The sequence below is a fragment of the Drosophila yakuba genome, chromosome 3R (genome assembly GCF_016746365.2).
Source record: "Drosophila yakuba strain Tai18E2 chromosome 3R, Prin_Dyak_Tai18E2_2.1, whole genome shotgun sequence".
Taxonomy (NCBI): domain Eukaryota; kingdom Metazoa; phylum Arthropoda; class Insecta; order Diptera; family Drosophilidae; genus Drosophila; species Drosophila yakuba.
The window spans coordinates 7,414,072-7,435,060 of record NC_052530.2 but is presented as its reverse complement, the minus strand read 5'-3'; the positions used below and the strand labels follow the sequence as shown (position 1 = coordinate 7,435,060).

The 20,989-nt window shown below is 42.3% G+C and overlaps 2 protein-coding genes across 3 annotated transcripts in view; one reads left to right on the top strand and one right to left on the bottom strand.

Annotated features, from left to right (window-relative positions):
* LOC6539837 overlaps positions 1–20,989 on the top strand; it is a 39,181-nt gene that overhangs the window by 14,433 nt on the left and 3,759 nt on the right. The window contains exon 2 of the mRNA XM_039376251.2: positions 2,136–2,835. Coding sequence (XP_039232185.1) covers positions 2,136–2,835 — 700 coding nt within the window. The remainder of the gene's footprint in view (positions 1–2,135; positions 2,836–20,989) is intronic.
* LOC6535873 lies at positions 3,746–19,467 on the bottom strand. Of its 2 annotated transcripts, XM_015191919.2 has the most exons (8): positions 19,350–19,467; positions 7,017–7,197; positions 6,867–6,954; positions 6,413–6,746; positions 6,134–6,345; positions 5,595–5,918; positions 4,190–4,270; positions 3,746–4,115 (listed from the first exon to the last, which is right to left on the bottom strand). In XM_015191919.2, the coding sequence occupies exons 2-8, from the start codon at positions 7,173–7,175 to the stop codon at positions 3,952–3,954; spliced, it is 1,362 nt and encodes a 453-aa protein (XP_015047405.1). In that variant the 5' UTR covers positions 7,176–7,197; positions 19,350–19,467; the 3' UTR covers positions 3,746–3,951. The 2 variants fall into 2 exon arrangements, with proteins under 2 accessions (XP_015047405.1, XP_039232680.1); XM_039376746.1 differs by lacking the exon at positions 5,595–5,918.

Genomic DNA, 20,989 nt, shown 5'->3' with positions numbered 1-20,989 from the left:
CCTCATTCGTTTTTCTTGGAATTAGAAAGACTCTTTCATGACTTCGCGTCATTAAATTTTCAATTGTTGCCGCGACTTAATCAATTTTGATTGGCAAACATCGACTAATCCTTGGCACTTGCCACCCAAACATAGATATTAATGGCCTTTCTCTGTGAATCTTAATGCCCGGCCATTAGAGGCGATTACCGTGCGGTTGTTTTTGTGGTGGCTGGGTATGTGGCGCCCAACGGCGAGTGTGTGGTCACTTTTTGTGGGCTGGCCTGTAAAACGTTACGGGAAATCAATGGACCGACCGCCCAAGGGGCGTAAAATTTTATTAGCGCAAAATGATTTCATGTGCCAAATATTTGGCAAAATTGACGCCGACGATGGCCGAGCTGTCCCAAATGGCGTTGCTAATGGCGGACATTAACGGGGCGTATGCGCAATCTGCGTTGTCATGCAGGACACGCGTCGACACTGGAGTTGGCTTTAAGTGCACTTTGCCCCATATCCCGCCACAGTGTGTGTGCTTTTGTGTGTGCATGCAGTTAATGTCCGCTTATCGATGGGCCACAATAGCGATTACGTAGCACAGTTCACCGCATATTTTTGCTGGTGTCTATATTGTTCTGGATAAAATTGCTTGGGGATTATAATTATTACTATTAGCGGAAATAATTAATGTAATCTTAAGTTTCTTTGTTTCTCGAACGAAGAAATGTTAAACTACATTTATATAATTTAATTGGAAAGCTTTATAGGAATTATTGTTACAGTGATCAAATCCTTTGCCGCGACTTAATGGGCATGTTCCGATATAAAAGTTAGATATTGCTCCTTGATAAAAGTTTAATCCTAGGCAGTGAAATTTCCATTTCAATACTAAGGAAGTTCAACGCCTTAATTTGTTATATTTTTTCCCTTTCACAGCACCCAAAGGTATCAAAAGGCTTTAAAGTTTTGTGCCAAGATCTCATTTTGCGATATCATTAGCTTAAGATCGAAGAAATCCGCTTTCTTGGGGCTAATCAGCCAATTCGCAGTTTCGTATTGGTCGAAACTAGTCGGAACGACACTGTTCTCATACAAGATAGAAGTAGACGGAGAAGTAGACTGTAAGATTCTTAGTCTCAGCAGGCAGCAGCAGGGATTTTTTCCTTTCGTGCTACTGCTTTTTTAATGGAAATACAACCACATTATCCATTAGAGCGGAATAGGAAAATCGGCGATAAAACGCAATTCCATTATGATTTCTTTTGCAATAGCTTGTCATCGTCCTCAGGAGTTCTGATTTAACAAATAGTTTAGCGCAAGGAGTTTCAGTTTCAATTCCGGTTCCAACTTAATCTTTAAGCTCAAAGTAGACGCAAAACCTTTCTTTAAATGTAAAAATATATACTAGTCTTTGAAATAAATGCTAACTATATAAAACGCTGTAACAATGAAAAAAGTTAGAAAAAATCATTCCTGTTTGGGGTTTTTACCCGTTACTCGTAGAGTAAAAGGGTATACTAGAATCGTTGAAAAGTATGTAACAGGCAAAAGGAAGCGTTTGTTACCATATTAAATATATATATTCTTGATCAGGATCAATAGCCCAGTTGATCTGGCCATGTCCGTCTGTCCGTCCGTCCGTCTGTCCGTCTGTCCGTCTGTCCGTCCGTATGAACGACGAGATCTCAGGAACTACAAAAGCTAGAAAGTTGAGATTAAGCATACAGACTCCAGTGACATAGGCGCAGCGCAAGTTTGTCGATTCACGCCCACTCTAACGCCCACAAACCGCCTAAAACTGCCACGCCTACTCTAATTTAATATTTTTTCATTTCTGAATTGGTCTTGTCAAATCTATCGATTTGCCAAAAAACTTTTTGCCACGCCCACTCTAACGTCCACAAACCGTCAAAACTGTCAGTATGGAAATTTCTCCTTTGCACTTCCACCAGCTGAGTAACGGGGAACTCGACTATAGCGTTCTCTCTTGTTTTTACTTTTATCGATTTGCATTAAGATAAATTGTACTGCTAATTACAATGTATTCCAGACACCAAAAGTCACTATACGGAACCATTAAACCAAATATATTATATTTTGCAGGTATTTGGTACAACAGTGACCACCGCGATTGGGTACGCGTTGCCGGACGATAGTACCCATTGTACCCTGTCAAAGGGTTGAGACCATCATCACTGCGCAAATCATCCTCCGCCAGCAGCAGCAGCATCAACAACGCCTGTCCCCCGCCGCCGCCCACGCCGCACCAAGTCAATCCCGCCAGCAGCAGCAGCACTCCGCCTCATTCCAATTCTCAGCATCCGCATCCGCACCACCACCCACTGCCGCACCACCCACAGTACCAGAACCACCAGCACAGGCGCAGCAGCAGCTCAAGTCACACCAGCCACGCGGAAAACTCAAGCGGCTTGGCCACGAAACCGGCCATCAATTTGCTGGCCAATCATCTGCAGGCCAACTACTTTGAGTTCCCGCCCACCGCTCCTGCCCAGGCGTCGTTGCACCACAGCGGGCGCACCGCAGTCTCCACGCCGTCCCTGAACTTGCAGCACCACCACCACCAGCAGCAGCACCCTTGCACCACAGCCGGTGGTCAGTACAGCTCGGCAGTTGCCAGAGCGGCTGCCTCCACGGCCTGCGCGCTCCTTGCCACGTGCCACGTGTCCAGGGATCCCGATCAGGACTGCGCCCGACATCTGCAATCCCCCAATCACCAGATACACCAGCCTCAGAGGCCGGAGCACCTGCAGCCGACCGCAAGCAAAATGGGGCGACGCGAGATAAAGCGCTCTAATACCAGTGGCTCCACCACCAGATCCTACGACAGCGGAAGCGGTGAGTAGTCCATGCACTGAGAAAAACTGCCAAGCACTTTTGAGTTTTCTGTATTCGGACTTCGAGATCATTATAGCTTTAAACGGTTTTTTAATTCATTAATTTTTTGGAATAAATTATTCTATTGCAACTCCAACTTCTAAATAATAAGCAAAACTCTACTGCAATTGTGGCAGTCTGCCAGCAAATTGATAAAATATTCTTAAAAGAAGAAACTATAATATTAAAGAAGGAATGAAATTAAAAGAGAGTTAGATATTTCCGAAAGATATAAGTTTTATTCAGTTTTCAGGCTCTTTCGCCTAATCACATAAATAAGTAGGGATTTTTGTTGAAAAAGGCTTTAGACTGGAAACCAAGTGCTGTGCAGTTAATTCCTGCCAAACGTAAGCCCATCAGGGATGCCCTCAACAATGTACTTCAGAAACGGATCCATTCAGCTGAACACAATTCGAAAAAGGGGAGGTGGGCGTGGCACTGCGTAATCGCCTTACGTCCTGCGATTGGGCCTGAATACCACGGGAAATGACATTAGGCTGGCAAATTAACTCAGCGGAGATTTGTTGTCAAGCTGTCGCTGTTCTGCTTTGTTCCCTTATCTGGGATCTTTTTTCGAGAGGTGTTGGGGTAAAGGAGTATAGCGATGGAAAATAATTAAATTAGGAGGGGGAAAACCTTCAGTTGCGACCATCAATTGCACGGAAAATAGTTTCTAGAGGTGCAACTGGTTACTCAGTAGTTTACAATTATTCAGGAATTTGTGCAATGTATCTTCAATGATGTGTAAAGTAATACAGAAACTCAAAACAATTTGAAAAAATATACAAAGAACAGTCTCTCCTTCGCCCTTTAAAAGACAAAAAGGAATGCGAACAATAGGTAATGGTAATTATGAATAAAAATCACCGAGTTTGGTTAGTTCAATACATTTTCTTTAATAATTTGGGCCAGCCCCACTGGCAAAGCCGACTAGAAGTTATTCATTATTTCATATGTGAGTTCCAGGACTAATCCGGGAATGCTAAGGGTGCAAATGGGGCTTACGAAACGCGAGGCTCGTGAAGCAGGCAAATTTGCAAAGCATATGTGGACACCATTGACATCTTCGTCCGTTTCCTAGGAGCAGGTGGAGATAATAGTAGAGATGCTCTCGCTGCAGCCGTGGTGGTGGAAACAGTCGTATTGGGATCCAATATTTCTTTGAGAGCAGCAGAGCTTCGAGGCCCGCTGGCACTTGCTGTTTTCCTGGTAGCCGATATCCTGGGGAAACTGGAAGGCGTCTGCAAGGAAAGGGATTCGAATGGCGGTCTGTGAATGGCGTACGTGGTAGTGCGGTTTGCTCTGCCAGCCTTACCTTTCCTGGAGGACGGACGACGGCCTGGTACGGGTGGAGTAAACACGGGGGGTGAGAATCCGGCTAGGGGCACGAGTTCAGCTGCAATTAAGAGGCATCGGCATGTAAACCATGGGCTAAGGTGCAAGTTGGTGGGTGCTCGATGGTGTATGGTTATGATGGTGTATGATTTGTGTGCACTTTCGCCAATTGGGAGCCTCTGTTTGTAAGCTCCATTAATGAACAACGCTCTTGAGTTTGGGCTTTAATGAACAACTGCAGCTGGAGCACATACACCGCAATACATAATTAGTTTTTTTGTGAATTATTTAAGTTTTAATTTCATTAATCTAACATTTCAGGACATTTTGATTTATTTACCACTTGTAGAAAAAAGTATTTTGTTTTTCTGCAAGTTAAAGTTACTGAAGCCCAAGGAACAACACAGTTTAGGAAACAAGTTACTAAGTTAAGTTAAATTCGCTTAGTCCACATATCATTCGGTTCAGTGTACGGCTACATGCATGTGCCAATTAAGGAGGAACAAGATACATAATTATATCCTTCAGTGTGTGGCCAAAACAATACAGCTGCAATTGGATTTGCAGGTGTAAATTGTGTTCTGCGGCACGTTATAGACGTTATAGACGGCCAATTAAAAGATATGGCATCAATGGCCAGTGGACTGCTGGCAGCTGGTTAATTGATATGGCTAAAGGGATTGTGTAATTGCAATTGAATTGGGAGCGGATTACATGTCTGGACACTCGATTGGCAACCAATTAAACAAACATATTCAAGTCGTAAGGGTAAATGGATAAATTGTAATTTGCTTTTTGGATGTAACGAAATGAACGTGAGAAGTGAGAGCACAACTGAAAAAATATATATATTTAGCAGTTGGAAACCAAACCCTCTGTTAGTTGTGTCCTTCACCGATTGGGTAATGGAAGCTTTAATAAAAAGAAGGAAAACATAAAAGGATGCTACAGTCGAGTATCCCGACTGTGAGATACCCGTTACCGTACCTACGCACCTCTAGAAATCGCCACATTACTCATAATGATTAAAGGTAATTTGCAAGGTAACAACATTTAAATTGGGCTTAGCACATTGACCTTTATACATATGAGTAACGACTATAATAAGCATAGACATTCAGCATTTGGGTGCTCTTCAAAATTAAATTTTTAAAGTTTAATTATTCATGACAGCCTTTTAGTGATACTGTTAAGCATTAAGATTCGAGATATTGTTATGAAAACGGAAATGCATCTGAAATGCTAAGCCGAAAGTTGTATATTTACAAAAGCCATAACTTAATCTATGTTTAAAATAAATTAAGCTTGCGTTTGAGACAATTTGAGCAAGTCTGCGGATCAATTCAGTGCTCATTGGTAGGCGTCCAGGACCTTGGCAAGCGCACCTTGCTTCACGCCTTCATCGGCACACGGATTGATGTCCCAGAAGGCTCCATGGCATCCGAACTCCTCGAAGCAGTTGTACCGCACCTTCTTGCTCTCGCCCGTGCAGCAGTTGACGATCGCCCACACACACTTGCTGACCTTGGGCTCACCTTCAGCCCCCACTGAGGGTGGGACCGGCCTTGAATTGGGCCGGAGGGTGGGAAGTCCCACAACGGGGGTCCTGGTGGGTGGAGGCCGGGGGAGGCTGTTCGCCGGTCGCCACGATGGGAACGATGGTACTTCTGGTGCCTCTTGTACCGATGGTGCCAATGGTGACGACGTCACTATTCAAAAAAGTTGGTAAGAGGTCAGGTCGATTGGAAAGATAAAGCGATAGTAAGAGACAGCTAAATGATTGAATGCGGTGGCTAGCAGGCGAAGCCCTATGTTAATCACGTTTCGAATGAGTCCGATCATTTTGAGTACTTTAATATACGTGAGAGTCATGTCTTCAACTGATCCTTACTTAAAAGAACTAAAGGTGTATAACTCAACTTACCGAAATCGCTATCGTTCACTTGAAATGGACTGCGAGTGGTGGTGGAAGAACCGTTGAAGACTGAGTTATCCGCATCCGCTGGATTCGAATTGTGAAACAAGTCTAATCTAGAATTAACTGAGTCTGGTGTTGGGATATTCTGTTGGCCCTGATTCTTACGATTCGGAGGCCCCACAAGATGGGGCTCCTTACCCTTCACTGAAACCCGAAAACTGAAATGGTTTTAGGGAATAATCATGTAAGAGTTTAACCATGCCACAGCATCTGCATTCTTCTTACTGCGAATAGGTTAATGGCGGCTCCCATCTTACAGTGCCGTAATGGTAATCGAAGACTTTCTCATAATTTCTAGGGACCTCTCGTCGCTGACGACTGTGGTACTTCTTGGGATACTTGGCCAGCCACTCTTCCTTGATGGGTTCCGCCAGTTGTGCAGCCTCGACTTTGCTGGGCGGGAGAGCCTTGAGGTCCTCCTCCAGGACGATCGGCTTGTCGGGCAGAATATCGAAAAGGATCTGGTCCTCCTTCCTTTCTGTCACTTGCTTCGCATGATGGTGACGCGTTCGCTTGTGCTTCTTGTGGTGACTAGGACTTGGATCGGGTTTTGTTGGATCTATACAAAAGATAATTTATATTAGACATACGAGTATACACACACTCGCAGCAGTGGCAGAGTTCTTAAATATGAAACAAGCAGATGGGTTTGCAATATAAGTACCTCCACTCTTCTTACCATAATCCTCGCTGACGAAGTCCTCCTTGTACATGATAACCGGATGATCCTCCTGCATCACACCGTTCACTATTTTAACCTTATGGATCTGCCAAGAGGGAGATTGTTAGGAACGCCGGATTGGATTTCACGCTCGACCCGAACACAAACCTCCACATTGTCGGCATCGGGCGGAATGATGGCCAAGTCGCCCTCGTCCTCTGTCGAAGGACGACCGGTGGTTCGGGCCACCAGGCAGAGCAGCAGGACAAACAAGAGAGCCGGAAGTCTGCGGCTAGTCCTGCCACCGGACAGCGAAGTTCGATTCATCTCCTTCGGTTGGCTGGCGGGTCTGCAATTGGCAGCCAGCAAAGATTGTGCATTAGTTCAACTTTGTTTCTGCAGTTCAATCTCAATTTTGTACTTGGCCACTCCTCCACGCCACACCCCCCCAAAAAAACACAAAAACATTCCCCTGAAACTCAAAACTCAAACACACATCAGGCAGGACAACCGCCGTTGGCAAAGTTTTCAAGTTGTAAATTTTGTTGCGGTATCGTTTTGGCTTCTGGCTTCTGGCATCGGGATCAGGATCTGGTTTGGCTTGGTTTGCCCCGGCTTGGTTTTGGGGTTTGTTTTAAATTAGACATCAAGTTGAGTTCAATTTTTCTTGGCTTTTGCTCCGTTCTGCTCTGTGGCAAACTTTTGAATTACTTTCGTTGGCTTTCTGTTTTGCTGTTCTGTTTATCCCCCACTCGCCATCCCGATTCTATATTTTATTTCATTTTATTTTGTTTCTTTTTATATTTATTTTATTTTTTCTCGGGCACTTCGGAGCTGCCAGTCGTAACCCAATGAGGTCCTGTTCCCTGAGCGTTTTCAAGCGGAAAAACTTGTTCGACACACCGCACACAATGGCTAAGCACTCTAGCCTTTTAATATTCCAAAGCCCACTATTCCTGTGCTATTCTTGTTGCTCAAACTAACCGACTGCTTAATCGATACAAATTCTTTTCCACTACTTCCGATTGTGTTCTTACACTTTGAATGTTGGAATCTGACTGCAGCGAATGCTTAAATGTGCTTTTCTATAAGTGAAATAATACAGCACAGATGGCGTTTTTATTATCGATGTCTCATTTCTCAGCTGCGATAAGTGAATGCCTTCAATTTGGCAAACAAGATATCACCGAGCTTCTACGTCATAACTAAAATGACATTCAGAATTCTTGAGAATTCTTATAAAAAATAACTTTATTTCACCATAATTTCCCTGACAGCTGTGCTATTTTCAGAGTGCAGTTTTCCAAAGGCATTTGAATCATTGGTACACATTGTAGTTGTTGACTTATTAGTATTTAATGTTCGTTTTGCTATTCTTGGGTTTTGAAACTTTCTTATCAAAGTACACATTCTGTTGATTCCTATTTCCCTTTTGGTGGTTGGCTCGTCGGATCATTTTCTTTATTAAGTAGAACATTTGAAAGAGTCTTTCCCGCTAACAAGACAACCAATTAGAGAAGGAAAAGCATTGCCTTACCAACTGGGGAGAAAACCTGAAACCGTGGGAATCCATCTAGTGGATATTGGAGGGAAACGAAGTGGCTTGGAAAGACGGATGATTTATAGACTATGGTGGATCATAAATCATCCGACCCCGCCATCAAACTCAACATTCCGTATGAAAATCAGATTTTTAAGTTGTTTATGTGTAATTGAAAAATTCCTTACGTTCAAATTTAATTTGCACGTAATAATTTTCAAACTGTTTGCATATTTTGCCCCAACAATTTTGCGGTGACTGCTAAACTCTAAATTGTTTTGAATCAGAGGGCGAAAACCAGGGGCAGCATGTGCGAATAAACCAAAATAAATATGGCAAAATGCATGTCCCTCTTCCGGCAGCAGCTGTTGCCCATAAAAGTATGCTAACTGATTCGCCGATGCAACTCCACACAGATTGTGCATATCCCCAACTCAAACACTCACACACAGGAAATTTTATCGAAATCCTGGGCAATGGGGTGCTGAGCCACACAAGTAACCCCGTTTATTGAAGTTGAAAATATTGGGTCAGGCAGGGCACAACCGGCAAGAACATAAGAGCCTGTACAGCACTAAAACTCGATTCCCAAATTTGTGAATAGCCAACGGAAATTGTAAGTTTGTTGGGGAATAGCCACCCCCAATTGTTGCTACAACAACGGCAATTCGAGCGTGCCACAAGTGGCCGATGTATAAATGAGCATGGAAAACAAGCTGGCAAAAAAGAGAATCGAAAGTGGGAGGCGCTGCATCATCAATATGAATAAGCTGAAAAATAAAAGCAACAAGCTCACATGCTGCTTTCCACTCTTCTGTCCATAGAATTCCTTTTAAATATTCAATTTAAATATTATCACTGACAGTGGTAACGATACCAAAAAGTTCGCACATAATTGGTTTTCTGTAAAATATTCTATATTCAGTTTGAATGTTGGATGTTTTTTTACAATGACCGCAATTTTCGGATTATTTTTAGTTTTTTTTTAGCTCTCAGTAATCCAATTTGCTGGGCTATATGTTGGCTACTTTTTAGCAGTCCTGCCTAATTGGATTAAGTTGATGGGATGAAAAGGGAAATAGCTAATCAAAATTTAAAGTAAAACCGCTGACAAGCCTGAAAAACAGCTCGACCATTATGAATGAAATGCCATATGAAATAGGACGCTTTTAATTAAGCCAAAACCCAACGGTGCATTATTCATAGCACGATTGCTGTCCACCGACAATTTCAATAATTATATGCAAAGTCCTTGCAGCTCTCACCTCAGCGCACAGTCTGTGGCACTGCAGCGAGCATTTGCGGCGCCTCACAAAGGCAAATTTAATTTGAAAAGCATGTGCCACAATAAAGTCCTTTCCCGAATCCTGCCACCTTCTTCCATATACGGTCCCTTTTTCAGCAGGCCACACATAAAGCCGAACGCCGATTACCACTCATTAGAAAGTTATCGGCAACGGAGCAATGGGGCGAATGCAATTTAACCTACGACCAGGTTATGTTGGCTGGAGCCAGCTGAACCCGGACGAACTGTGACCTGGGGCGGAACTCGGACCCGCTGCCCCATTGTCGCGTCGGCCATTGTGGCCCCGAAAAGATGATGTGGGCAGCCAAGTGTGGCACACCTCCTGCTCCAGTCGCCAACAAACTGCCAACGAGGTCGATTACACTGGCCAACAGCAAGAAAAAATTTAAGGCAAACCTCGAAAATATTTTAATGCCTGCAATCTAATCGAGTACCTCAATATTTAAAATACTCGTATGTTCAATTACTAAGTAAACAGAAAATAAATGAAAACAATTTCCAGAAAATCTCTATCACCGTCAACTCTTAGTAAAACTTTATGGTTTTTAATTACTTTGCAGCCCATTTAAATGCGATTTCAAAAATCTAAAGTGCACAACGAAAATATATATTCATAGATGCAAACATACTTGTTTCCCGAATACCTCAAAACATCTTTTTATTTTGCCTTAAACACAAAAATAAATTTTTATGGACTCGTAAAAGTAATTTAATGATACCCAATCTCTATGAAAAAATCAATTGGCTCGGACAAGGAAAGGCCCAAAGTTTTCGTGCCCAGTGTCGTCGAAGCAACATGTTCCGTGGCCTCCTCCTTTGGATAGTTTGTTTTCCTGGCCAGTAACTGCATAGCGGGCAAAGCCATAAAGTGGCGCGGAGAATCAGATTTCGTTAGTTTGTTATTTATTCGAATAAAAAAATAGATAAAGATAGGGTATACTTGAGCGGTGGGGCTGCGCAAACATCCGTAAATGTTCGATCGGAGCCAGGGCTGCTAATTGATATGGAAATTTGGTTGCTGGCCCCGGGCGAGCAAGCACAAACTCATCAAAGTCGGAAAACTCATTGCAGATGCGATTAAAGGCAAGCACGGTGGGGAAAACATGCAGCGAGGTAAGAAGATGCTTCAATCGATGCCATATTGAATCGACTGTTGGCTCTGACCTAAAAATACGCAATAAACTGCTTGGTCTTTTTTCTTGGTACGCTCATCATGACGCCGATGCTGATGATCAGCAAAAAATTGTGAGTAAATCCCCCTCTCCAAATATGATTATTAAGTTTTTTAATACTTTTTGTGCGTACCGAGTGTTTGCGGTTCGCCCTAATGGTTTTTTTCTTCGGAAGAATTCGCTCATAAATTGTTTATGGCAGAGCAACACGTGGCGATGGCGTTAGATGTGGTTAGATGTGGTTGCCTTTGTTCCTCCTAATTGGCTTAGAGCATGACATCGCCACAGAGGCGAAGACAGAGTTATCCTGGCCATTTCCCCAGCTCCATTCAAGTGTCAAAGTGTCACACATCACGGCGAGTCACGTAGATGCAACGGCAACAGAATGCAAATGCCGTCAGGTGGTGGCATCCACATGAAACCAATCCAATTCGGAGCATACTGCATAATCGTGATGTTCCGGTCGATGTGCGATCAATGTGGGTCACTCCTGCTGTGCGACTGCAAGGGTGATTGTAATTAAGGTTGCACCGACCACATGGCGAATGCGTAATGCGATTTAGCTGCTCAATGGTGCGTATACGTAACATGGCCCTGGCCTGCTGTCGCTTGCCTGTTTCGTCCTCAGTTTTTTGTCTTCCCCACCAAACTTTTGTTTCGGTGTTTTTGTTATTAAATGCACACAAAAAACACCACCATTGTTGCCGTTTGTGATTGTGATCCGACTGGAAGCCCTGCAGGCCAACGACATCCAACTTTTCTTATTATTGTTTAAAATGAAATTTATGCGGCACGCACATTCGCAAACACACAGAGCAAAGTGGGGCATCATCAACCAGTGGAAAACAATGCAAGTGGAAAATGTTTTTCCACATTGCTGTCATGTTTTTTTGCTCATTCCGGGTCGAAATGTAGGCAGTACATTGCATTGCAATGAGTTTCCATAAAACATCTGGCCGAGATGAAGGAAAATAGGCACTATTTGCCCAATAAGGCACATTTCAGTGATCAGTTGCACAAAGAAATGTGTTTTGGCTCCACCTTTGGCCCGAGTCAAGTGACTTGAGTGGGCTGACCGATGTCGGTGGACATCGAAACTTGCTTATCAAGGTAGCTGGCTCTTTCAACATCCATCAGGGACGTCGGCGCACAAAGGATGGCCAGTGCAGCATGTAACCCAGCTGTCATTGGGCTTTGTCCTGTATGTTCTGGTTGGTCCTAGCTGATGGCAACAAACGGGCACAATAACGAGGGAAACAAAAACAGACTGGCTGACACATGCATGGGAACTTAACTTCATTCCAGATGCCCGACATTCGAGATTTGCCATGTGACAGCGGCACGAGCCGCAAACGAAAATAGCGAAAATTACGGGCAAAAGGATGGTAGGGGAGGTAGGATGAAGAGGGGTGGGTGGAGTTTGGGTGGCCAGGAAAACAATATCAACATGTTAAAAGCACACCAAGTGCCAGTCTGCCAAGCACTAGGTAGTTGTGGTCTGGAAGAGCTGGTGCTCCACAACCACTTGAAGTGCCGCCAAAGTTGATGGCACTTTGTGAGCAACCACTTGCCTACTTGGCTACTTGGCTACTTGGCTGCTTGGCTACTCAGCTACTTGGGTGCAGTTCTAATTGCAAAAGTTGGGCAAAGCCGAAGCCCAAGCCAGAGAAATTATATGCACTCAGCCAGTGGGAACCGAATGTCTTGGCCAAGGGGAAGTGGCAAGAACATAAATATCCTTGCCGCGGCAAAGTGTGGGGAAGAATGGTAAATGTCAGTGGCAGGCTGTCGTTATGAAGTATGACTGAAGACGGCGATTATCAGCCCAGGTATTTCCCTTGCCACCCCATCCTCTGCTAAGCAAGGCCAATTCGCTTAATTGTTATGTCAACGCCTGGCCCACGCGGAGTATGATAAATGCCCCTCAGTAAGCACCTGTGCTTACAGCTACTTACTAGGGAGTATTCATTGTCCCGGCTACATCGCCCTCAGCACTCTGTGGGTCCTGCAGCTGGATCGGCTCAACTGTCATCCGGCAAATCGCCGTTTTTATTCTGCGTGCTTTGCATTTGTTGCTCGGATCAAAGACAACAAGCAGATTCGCGAATGCTGTGTGCTCTTACTGAGTTTATCGTAATACTTTTTGTGAGCGAATACTTTGCAGAATTTACTTTTATAGCTTCCAGTAGATTGTTTAACTCACATACTATGATACACCTTTGCAGTGAAATATTTCTCTCCTTTTAATTATAGATTTCGAGTTGATTTCTTATTATATTAAGTAGAGAGAATGAAAACGTTTGTTTAAATTGGCTGTGCATATACCAAATCATGCATATACAAAAATCATTTTGATATTGATATATGACTTCCATGCAAATGAAAATGCGTTTATTTAAATTTATACCTTTCAGGCCAATGAATACATATGAACATAGCTCATTGATAAATTTCAAGCTGGAGTTATGTGTTTTGGACGGGCCTGACCTCTCTCTAGCAGTCTCTCTAGCAACCTAATAATGTCCTTTTCTGAACGCTGAATGGCAGGATGTTGGTCTAGCTGTCGACCGAGCGGGCAACGCACAATTGACAGCTAAATTGTCTGTCAATTTGTCTCGCTGGCTGGATGCGTTATCCTGTCTATTCCGCGTGAGTGTGAGTGGGTGTGTGTGTGTTGGGCCATTGTTTAGTTTGGCCAGAGCTGACAGATTGCCATTATGTTGGCTATTACTCACTGTTGGTTATGGTAACTACTTATTGCTGATGCTGCACGCTTCCGCATTTGTGCGGCTGCTAAACTGCGGCTTCAATTGGACTCCCTGGCAGTCTGTCCTTTGTCACTCCTCGTATGGATATGACCCTCAATATATTTGTTTAGCCCGCTCCTCGTTATCCGAGCACATTTTTCGTCGCTGCTCCGAATGCCAAAGTTCAAACGGTGGCTCAACGGCCCACGAAAAAGGGATCCTATCCCGTCCCATCCCGATTTCATCTTCCTGTCTCCGATTTTGAGGTCCCATGTGTGCCTTGCGAGAACTTCGCTTCGTTTGCTCCGCATTTGTTTGTGTATTTGGGCACACGTCTATTTGTGTTGGCTGTCGGGCCTACTATACATACTGCCAAGGACAAGGACGAATCCGAAGGATTTGCAGCCTCCTCACATGTGAGTTGTGTGTGTGGCTCTTTGAGAAGCTTGTGTTTGCCCAACTGCGGCGTGGGAGGCTGTTTCTTGAATAATGCAAAATAGTAGCATCAAATAACGGCACCAAAAGTGACTTAAAGTTTTAATGAAAATGCCAGGCTCAGGCAAACACCCCTTTCTCCTCTTTCCTGCCATTGCGGCCCATAACTCTTCTTCATTAAATTTTAAGTGGCTTTATAGCAATGCGCCGTAGTGCATATTTAATATTTCCATAAAATAGCCGGCTCGGATTTCTCCACCGTTAAACCTGGAAATTTTCAAATAATAATTGAATTCGACGCTTCAATTCAATTTAACAGCAAGCAAATTGGCAATTTGAGCAGAAACTTTAGCTGTAATTTGGGCCCCTAAATCTAAGTCCCCAACTCGACCGGAAATATCCTGGAGTTGTGGCTGCTCATTGATTGAGCTATTTAGGTGGCCCACAAAACTCAGTTAGTATCTGTTCAATGACCACAAACTTTTACCAAGATGTGGTCCAACCTGGTCACTTGGCCGAAACAAAAATGGTGGCTTAAGATCAACTTAACTTGAGGTTTCCATGGTTATTATTCATAGGTGGAACCAGCCTATTTACCTTTCGAACAAGAGCATTGCTCATCTCGTATTGCCTCATGCGGTTTACTTTGTTGGAAAATATTTGCACAGCTTTAGCATTTCTAATTTCCCATTCATCAGTTCATCAGATCTCTGCCGACCAAAAACAATGATACTGTGCTCCATTTGAGGTGGCATTTGTCAACCACGATAATGGTGACTAATCCCAGGGATTAGCCATTCATATGACGCCTCCATGAAAATGCAGTTTGCAGCTTACAGTTTGCCTATACCAAAAATTCAGGGGCATGCTGCACGATTTCAATAAATCAGGGGCGTGTCGAAATGTTCAAAATGTTCGACTTTTCGATGATTGATGGGGGTGTTAGCAGGGGTGTGCCCCCGACAACCGCCCCCAAGTTCGGTCAATTAGTCAAACCCGAAGCGTTTGCGATGCGAAGCTAGTCCTTGCCATCCCGAACTAATTAAAACACGCTGAGCAAACTCGATGGTTTCTGGGATGAGGTGTGCGTTTCGTACATTGGGTTACGGGTTTTGGGGAGTGCTGGTAATCAGCACGTGCCACCGGGATTAGCGAGGTCGAGACGTTTAGTTTGTGTTACTGATGGTTGGGGTCGAGCCACGCCCTTTGCATACGAATTCACGTCCGCCGTCGGAAGGTCAGCGGTAATCGAGTGTGACAAACAATTCGAATATTTGCAGGTAAATACATACATATAAAGCGTGGCCAAAAATCGGCAAATACCTGCAAGCTCACAAATGATTCATTCACATTTCAAGTTAATTTAGTGTGATTAGCCATCAGGATTCCCAGTGCAGACAATGGCTATGGTAATTGCGATGAGCTCGGGTGGCAAGCATGATTGGGAGAGAGTCAGCCAGAGCCATTGTTCGTGGGCTTTATATACGAACTAATGATCTCATCCCCGTGACATATAACCATCTAAGCCACTGAGCATGACCAAATACTCAGTGATCTTTTCTCGAGCTCCGAAACTCTGAACCCATTCATAATTGCAACGTCTGTGTATCTAATGATTGCTCATTAGTTAGCGGATATATAAATCGCTACCTAGATCTAAATGGCACACGCTTCGTGCAATTATGCCGGTTTTTATTAACTCATCAGTGGTTCTACGCCTTCAAAATGACTTAATAATTATACAATTAAAAGCCAGCTTCTTGAAAAGATAAAGCTTAATTAAACAACCAGTGACAAATGTTTATGTGGTTTGATAAAATAAAACTAGTTCACCACATTATATAACATTGTAATTTGTTAGCGTATTTGGACTTCGGAGTGGGTTAGCTCAACCACTCATTTTTGTCGGTAGAGCTTTAACTCAACACCTATTCAACGTAAAACCATTAATTTGTCGTTTTAATTATACGAATTTGCTGAAATGCTTCGATCAAATTGCACTTAGACACGATGGAAGCTAGAATTTTAATTGAAGACTTTCTTAGGTGCTCGAAATTTCCTGGTTCTTGAATGAAAACTAAAGGCCGTTGACAGGTTGTGTAATGATTAGCGTAAAAAAATGAGAAGAACACATATGGGAGAATAAATGGGCAATGCTAATAATAGGACTGGTTTTCCTAGTTTCAGTATACGCTGCATGGCATAAACTGTAGTTTATTACTACGTACTGTATGCAAATATAACTTCTAACGAGTCGCAGTGCATAAAACGAGGCATTTCCAGGCTCCCTTATCTCTGAAAAACGTGATTTCACTTACTTACAGCTGCGTAAGTGAGTAAGAGGAGTGACAAAACACAAGGGTCGTGGGAAATATAGTATGTGATCACCCAAACCCAACCTCAATTCTCGACGCGTGCCTGTGGCTTTGGGCTTAGAGAAATTTAATATAAGACAAGTCACACTGGCCGGCAATTTGTTGGCTCGTGCAACATGCAATTAAACGGTGGCCGGCGCCTTAACATTTATCATAGGATGCCTTAATGTGAAATTATTCTTATATTTCTTTATAAATAGCACTTGCGTTCTGGAAAAAGGCCACGATGAGCCATAGGCAAGTTATAAAGACTCAAGATTCATGACCCGTGTTTGAGCAATGAGTAATATCATTGGAAGCCCAGGTATCTTGGAAATCCCAAAGTCTTCAAGTGATAAGGGTGAGACGACGTCAGCAAGTCGCTAAGAGAGAACATTTTAACAAAAAATGAATAAAGCGAAGTGGATTCATCAATTAAATACGGATCAAATAAAAATGTAGCGCAAACCAAAGCCGGGGATCCCCTATGAAAAACGGTTGAACTTGGGGCACATACACAAGTGCAGCCACCCACACAAATGTAGACACGTGAACGGGTTTAATTATGTGCGAACCGAAATGTATCTTACAGATACTTTTAGCTCCAATAAAGACAATGAGCGGCACGACGACACGTTTCGTTTACTGTTGGTGAAATTATGTGCTCTTAGTCTCAGTCTCGTTCTCAAAAAAGCAGCAAAAGCCCAAAGACAAACAGCATATTTGTGCCCAGACCTCCGCACCAAAAAGCTTACATATGTTGGCGTTTTTTATATTTCATTTTGTTTGCTTTGTGTTTTGTCAAATTAGCAAAAACTGGTTTACGCAGGTACTCTGTTTAGCTGGAAGCCCGAGGAAGAGCAACGTTGGGGAACTTTGGGGCCGAGAAGACAAACAAAAGCCGTTTTGCTCATTAGCCGTCTCTCCTCCGCCCGGCAGTCAAACAAACTGTGGGTTGTCGTTTTCACTGATATCAGTGGGTTGGGTGGGAAGGTCGAATGAGTTTCTAGCCCAACTACCCTACCACCAACCCACCGCCCCACTTTATCTACCGAATAAGTAAAACTGGTGTAGTACATCACCAGGTATGAACTGTCGTCAGTTCACTCGACCAGCCAGTCAAACAGAGCAAGCGGCTTACTTATGAAGGGTCCTCAGCCTTGAGATATGGGAAGATCTGGGACAGATCCAGTTTGCATCCGCACAGTCTGAGAAACGAGTTAAACTGGATAAAAGATGGGTTTTTCCCACCTAAACGGCTGTTCTGATCAATGGCAATAGCCAGAGATACAATCGTGATCGAATCGAATAAAAACGTTTCACTATAATTGTTGAAGGCTTTCCATATTACCGTGCCAGCTCGGAATTTCGTACTTCAGTAATTCGTTAATTGATTAATTATTATAAACGATCATAAGCTATTTGCCATTTTCATTAAAATATAGATACATATATAAATAAATGAAAACATCAATGAAATTTATAGAAAACAAGAGAGAATGCCATAGTCGAGTTCCCCGACTATCTGATACCCGTTACTCAGCTAGTGGAAGTGCGAAGGAGAAATTTCATCACTTACAGGCTTTGGCGGTTTGTGGGCGTGGCAAAACAATGTTTGTGCAAAAAAATTTACAAAACTAATACAAAATTTAAAAATACCAAAAAAAAATTTAAAAAGTGTGGGCGTGGCAGTTTTGGATGGTTGGTGGGCGTTAGAGTGGGCGCGGCAAAAAGTTTATTGAAAATCGATAGAAATTTACAAGACTAATACAATAATGCAGAAATATCAAAACACTTTGCTAAAGTGTGGGCGTGGCAGTTTTCGGCCTTAGAGTGGACGTGGCATCATTTGGAAACAAACTAGCTCTGTGTCTATCTCTCTGGCATCTGCTTGATTAATCTCAACTTTTATGCCTTTATATTCGATCGAGGAGTTCATACGGACGGACATACAGACGAACTGACATGGCCAGATCGACTCGGCTATTGATCCTGATCAAGAACATATGTACTTTATATGGTCGGAAACGCTTCCTTCCGACTGTTACTTACTTTTCAATTACATACATAAAAATTAAAAAATGTTATCCATTTTGAATTTAATATAACAAAACTACCAAGTATTTCATATGACTTTCGTCAAGGAAATATATTACATTCCTTCACAAATGTCAGCAACGAATATAAACATTTTATTATGAAATTGCCACACACAAAACAACACAAGTTTTTTTTTTAATAATCTCTGTTTCCACATATGGGTGGTGTTATCAAGAAAGAAACATTTATATTCATGCTTCATTAAGCAAGTATGCATCAGAAGTGACGGGCAATAAGAAACACCATAAATGTTATCTTTGAAATATTTTTTTTTAAAATTAGATATTTTGCAAGCCGGCAAAAACAGAAGGTAAAGAAACAGATAGCAAAGTACTGAAAAAAATCGGTCCAAAGACGAGCGGAGAAGAGGGATAAATAACACAAGCACGAATTATTTACGATTTTTCAGAAATTGCTGCACTGGCAAAAATCACAAGCCGAGCAAAAGGCCACCTGGTCGGTCGAGAGCGAGTCGATAAACATTGGCTCTGTATGGCATACTGATAAACCAATCATGGGGCAAACACTCATAAAGCTCATGCCCCGTCGATAGTTTCGATCGAGCAAATAGACAAACACATATGCTGCGATCTCGAGATTCAGCTGAATAGCTTCCAAATATTTCCAAATTTCCCACTGGGCTGCACAGTTCTAGAGAGCTTTTCTCTATTTCTCTTTGTTTCAGCATTTAGCACATGTATTTTCAGTTCAATTTGCATTCTGTTTATTCTTGTTATTTCGGCGCTATGTGTGTACTTGTATGTCTACATATGTATACCAATGTATGCGTTATATATATTTCGTTTGTTATTTTTCTTTCTTTGATGTTATAGTATCTTTTGCTCACTTTTATTTTGTTTTTGGAATTTTTTGTTTTGCTTTTGTTTTTGATGTATTTTTTCGCGGATCGCGACACAGCAGTGTTTACCGCCAGATTCTTGACTTTGCACTGATGATATTCCGCTTGGTATACGACTATATGTATAAACCTCGAGCCGAGCAGAAATTTAATAAGCAAATAAGAGCGAACATGCTGTGCTCTTTGCCACTCTCTTAAGTCAACAATACATCCAGTGTAATACCAGACCCAGACCAGTTATTAATATAACTATGGGATTGCTCAGAGTCTCTGCAAGTGGATACGTCACGATCTACGTTAGCGGCCAAAGTCCTTGACCGCAGTAATTCCAGCTGCAATTAGAGTTTTCCAGACACCCACAATGCGGTCTCTTTATGCCGGAATTATGATTCACGGTGGAACAGTACAAACTGACAGCGCACTTTCCGCATAAGGGAACGCCTCTGTATAAGTCCACAGATGGCCGGGTTTCCAATGAGAATGTGCATCCAAATAGATAGATGCATCGCCGACTAATTCGCTGGGTTTCAAGTCACCGCCAGAATCTGCCATCAACGAGCCCCTTCTAAAGGCACGACCCAAACACAAATATGAATTGGGGGACTGGGATATGTCACGTTTTGCATGACTTTACGGACGCAGAAACGGACTGACAATGACGAATGCTAATTGCCATTTTCGCCATCTCAACGAAATGCCCATTAAACGGCTCTCAATTGAGGCTGGAGTTTTCCCATTTGTTGCATTATGGGCGTCGTGAAAATGTAGACACATCGACCAATAAAAAGCGAAATGCAAATGAATACTTTAATGTTTTGTTCAAATGAAAATTCTGAAAGAGTTTTTATGACGCCATTAGAACTAAATTTTGGAATTTTGTCGTCACCAAAAATGGTTCATTAAAAGGCAGGGATTCTTTCTTGTTGATGGTAATTTGTATCACAATTTTTATACACAAACTATGAATTAATCCTTTTCAATAAAATACTATTTACAAGACCTATACTAGACCTTATATTTTATTTATAAGGAAAAAAAAAAATTATACACAAATTAAACATTGATGAATTTTATGGATCAAATTATATTTCATTAAATACCAAGATTACATTTTGTATAATCTACATTGTAGAAAAAAGAATTGTACAGCCCTATAAAGTGGTTTCTTTTAAAGTTAAGGAGATAACAAACATTTTTATTTAATAATAACAAAAATAATAAAAAGAAATGAAATTAAAACATTTCTAAAATACTCCTCCTTGTCTTTAATTAAGTTATCAACACATTTTCATTTTATCAGGTGAAATTATAAGCATACTGTAGATGTAGATATTCCTTCAGTATAAGAGCTCTAAAAAGCGACGCAAACAAATCGAACATGAGACAGTAGACTTTTGACAGTGGCCGTGGTGCTCCGGTTAGCGCGATTCGCTTGCGGCACCACAATGTTTTTTCGCCTTGGGTTCGATTCCCGGCGCAGTGTGGAAGAGAGGAAAAAAAAAGTTTGGATAAATCTATTTTTAATAAAACTAAATAGTCTGGTTCGATGCGATTTCATCATGGCATAATAGTTTGACTTTCCCATAGCCGAACAATTTCCGCATGAATCGCAGATTAATTAAGGGTTA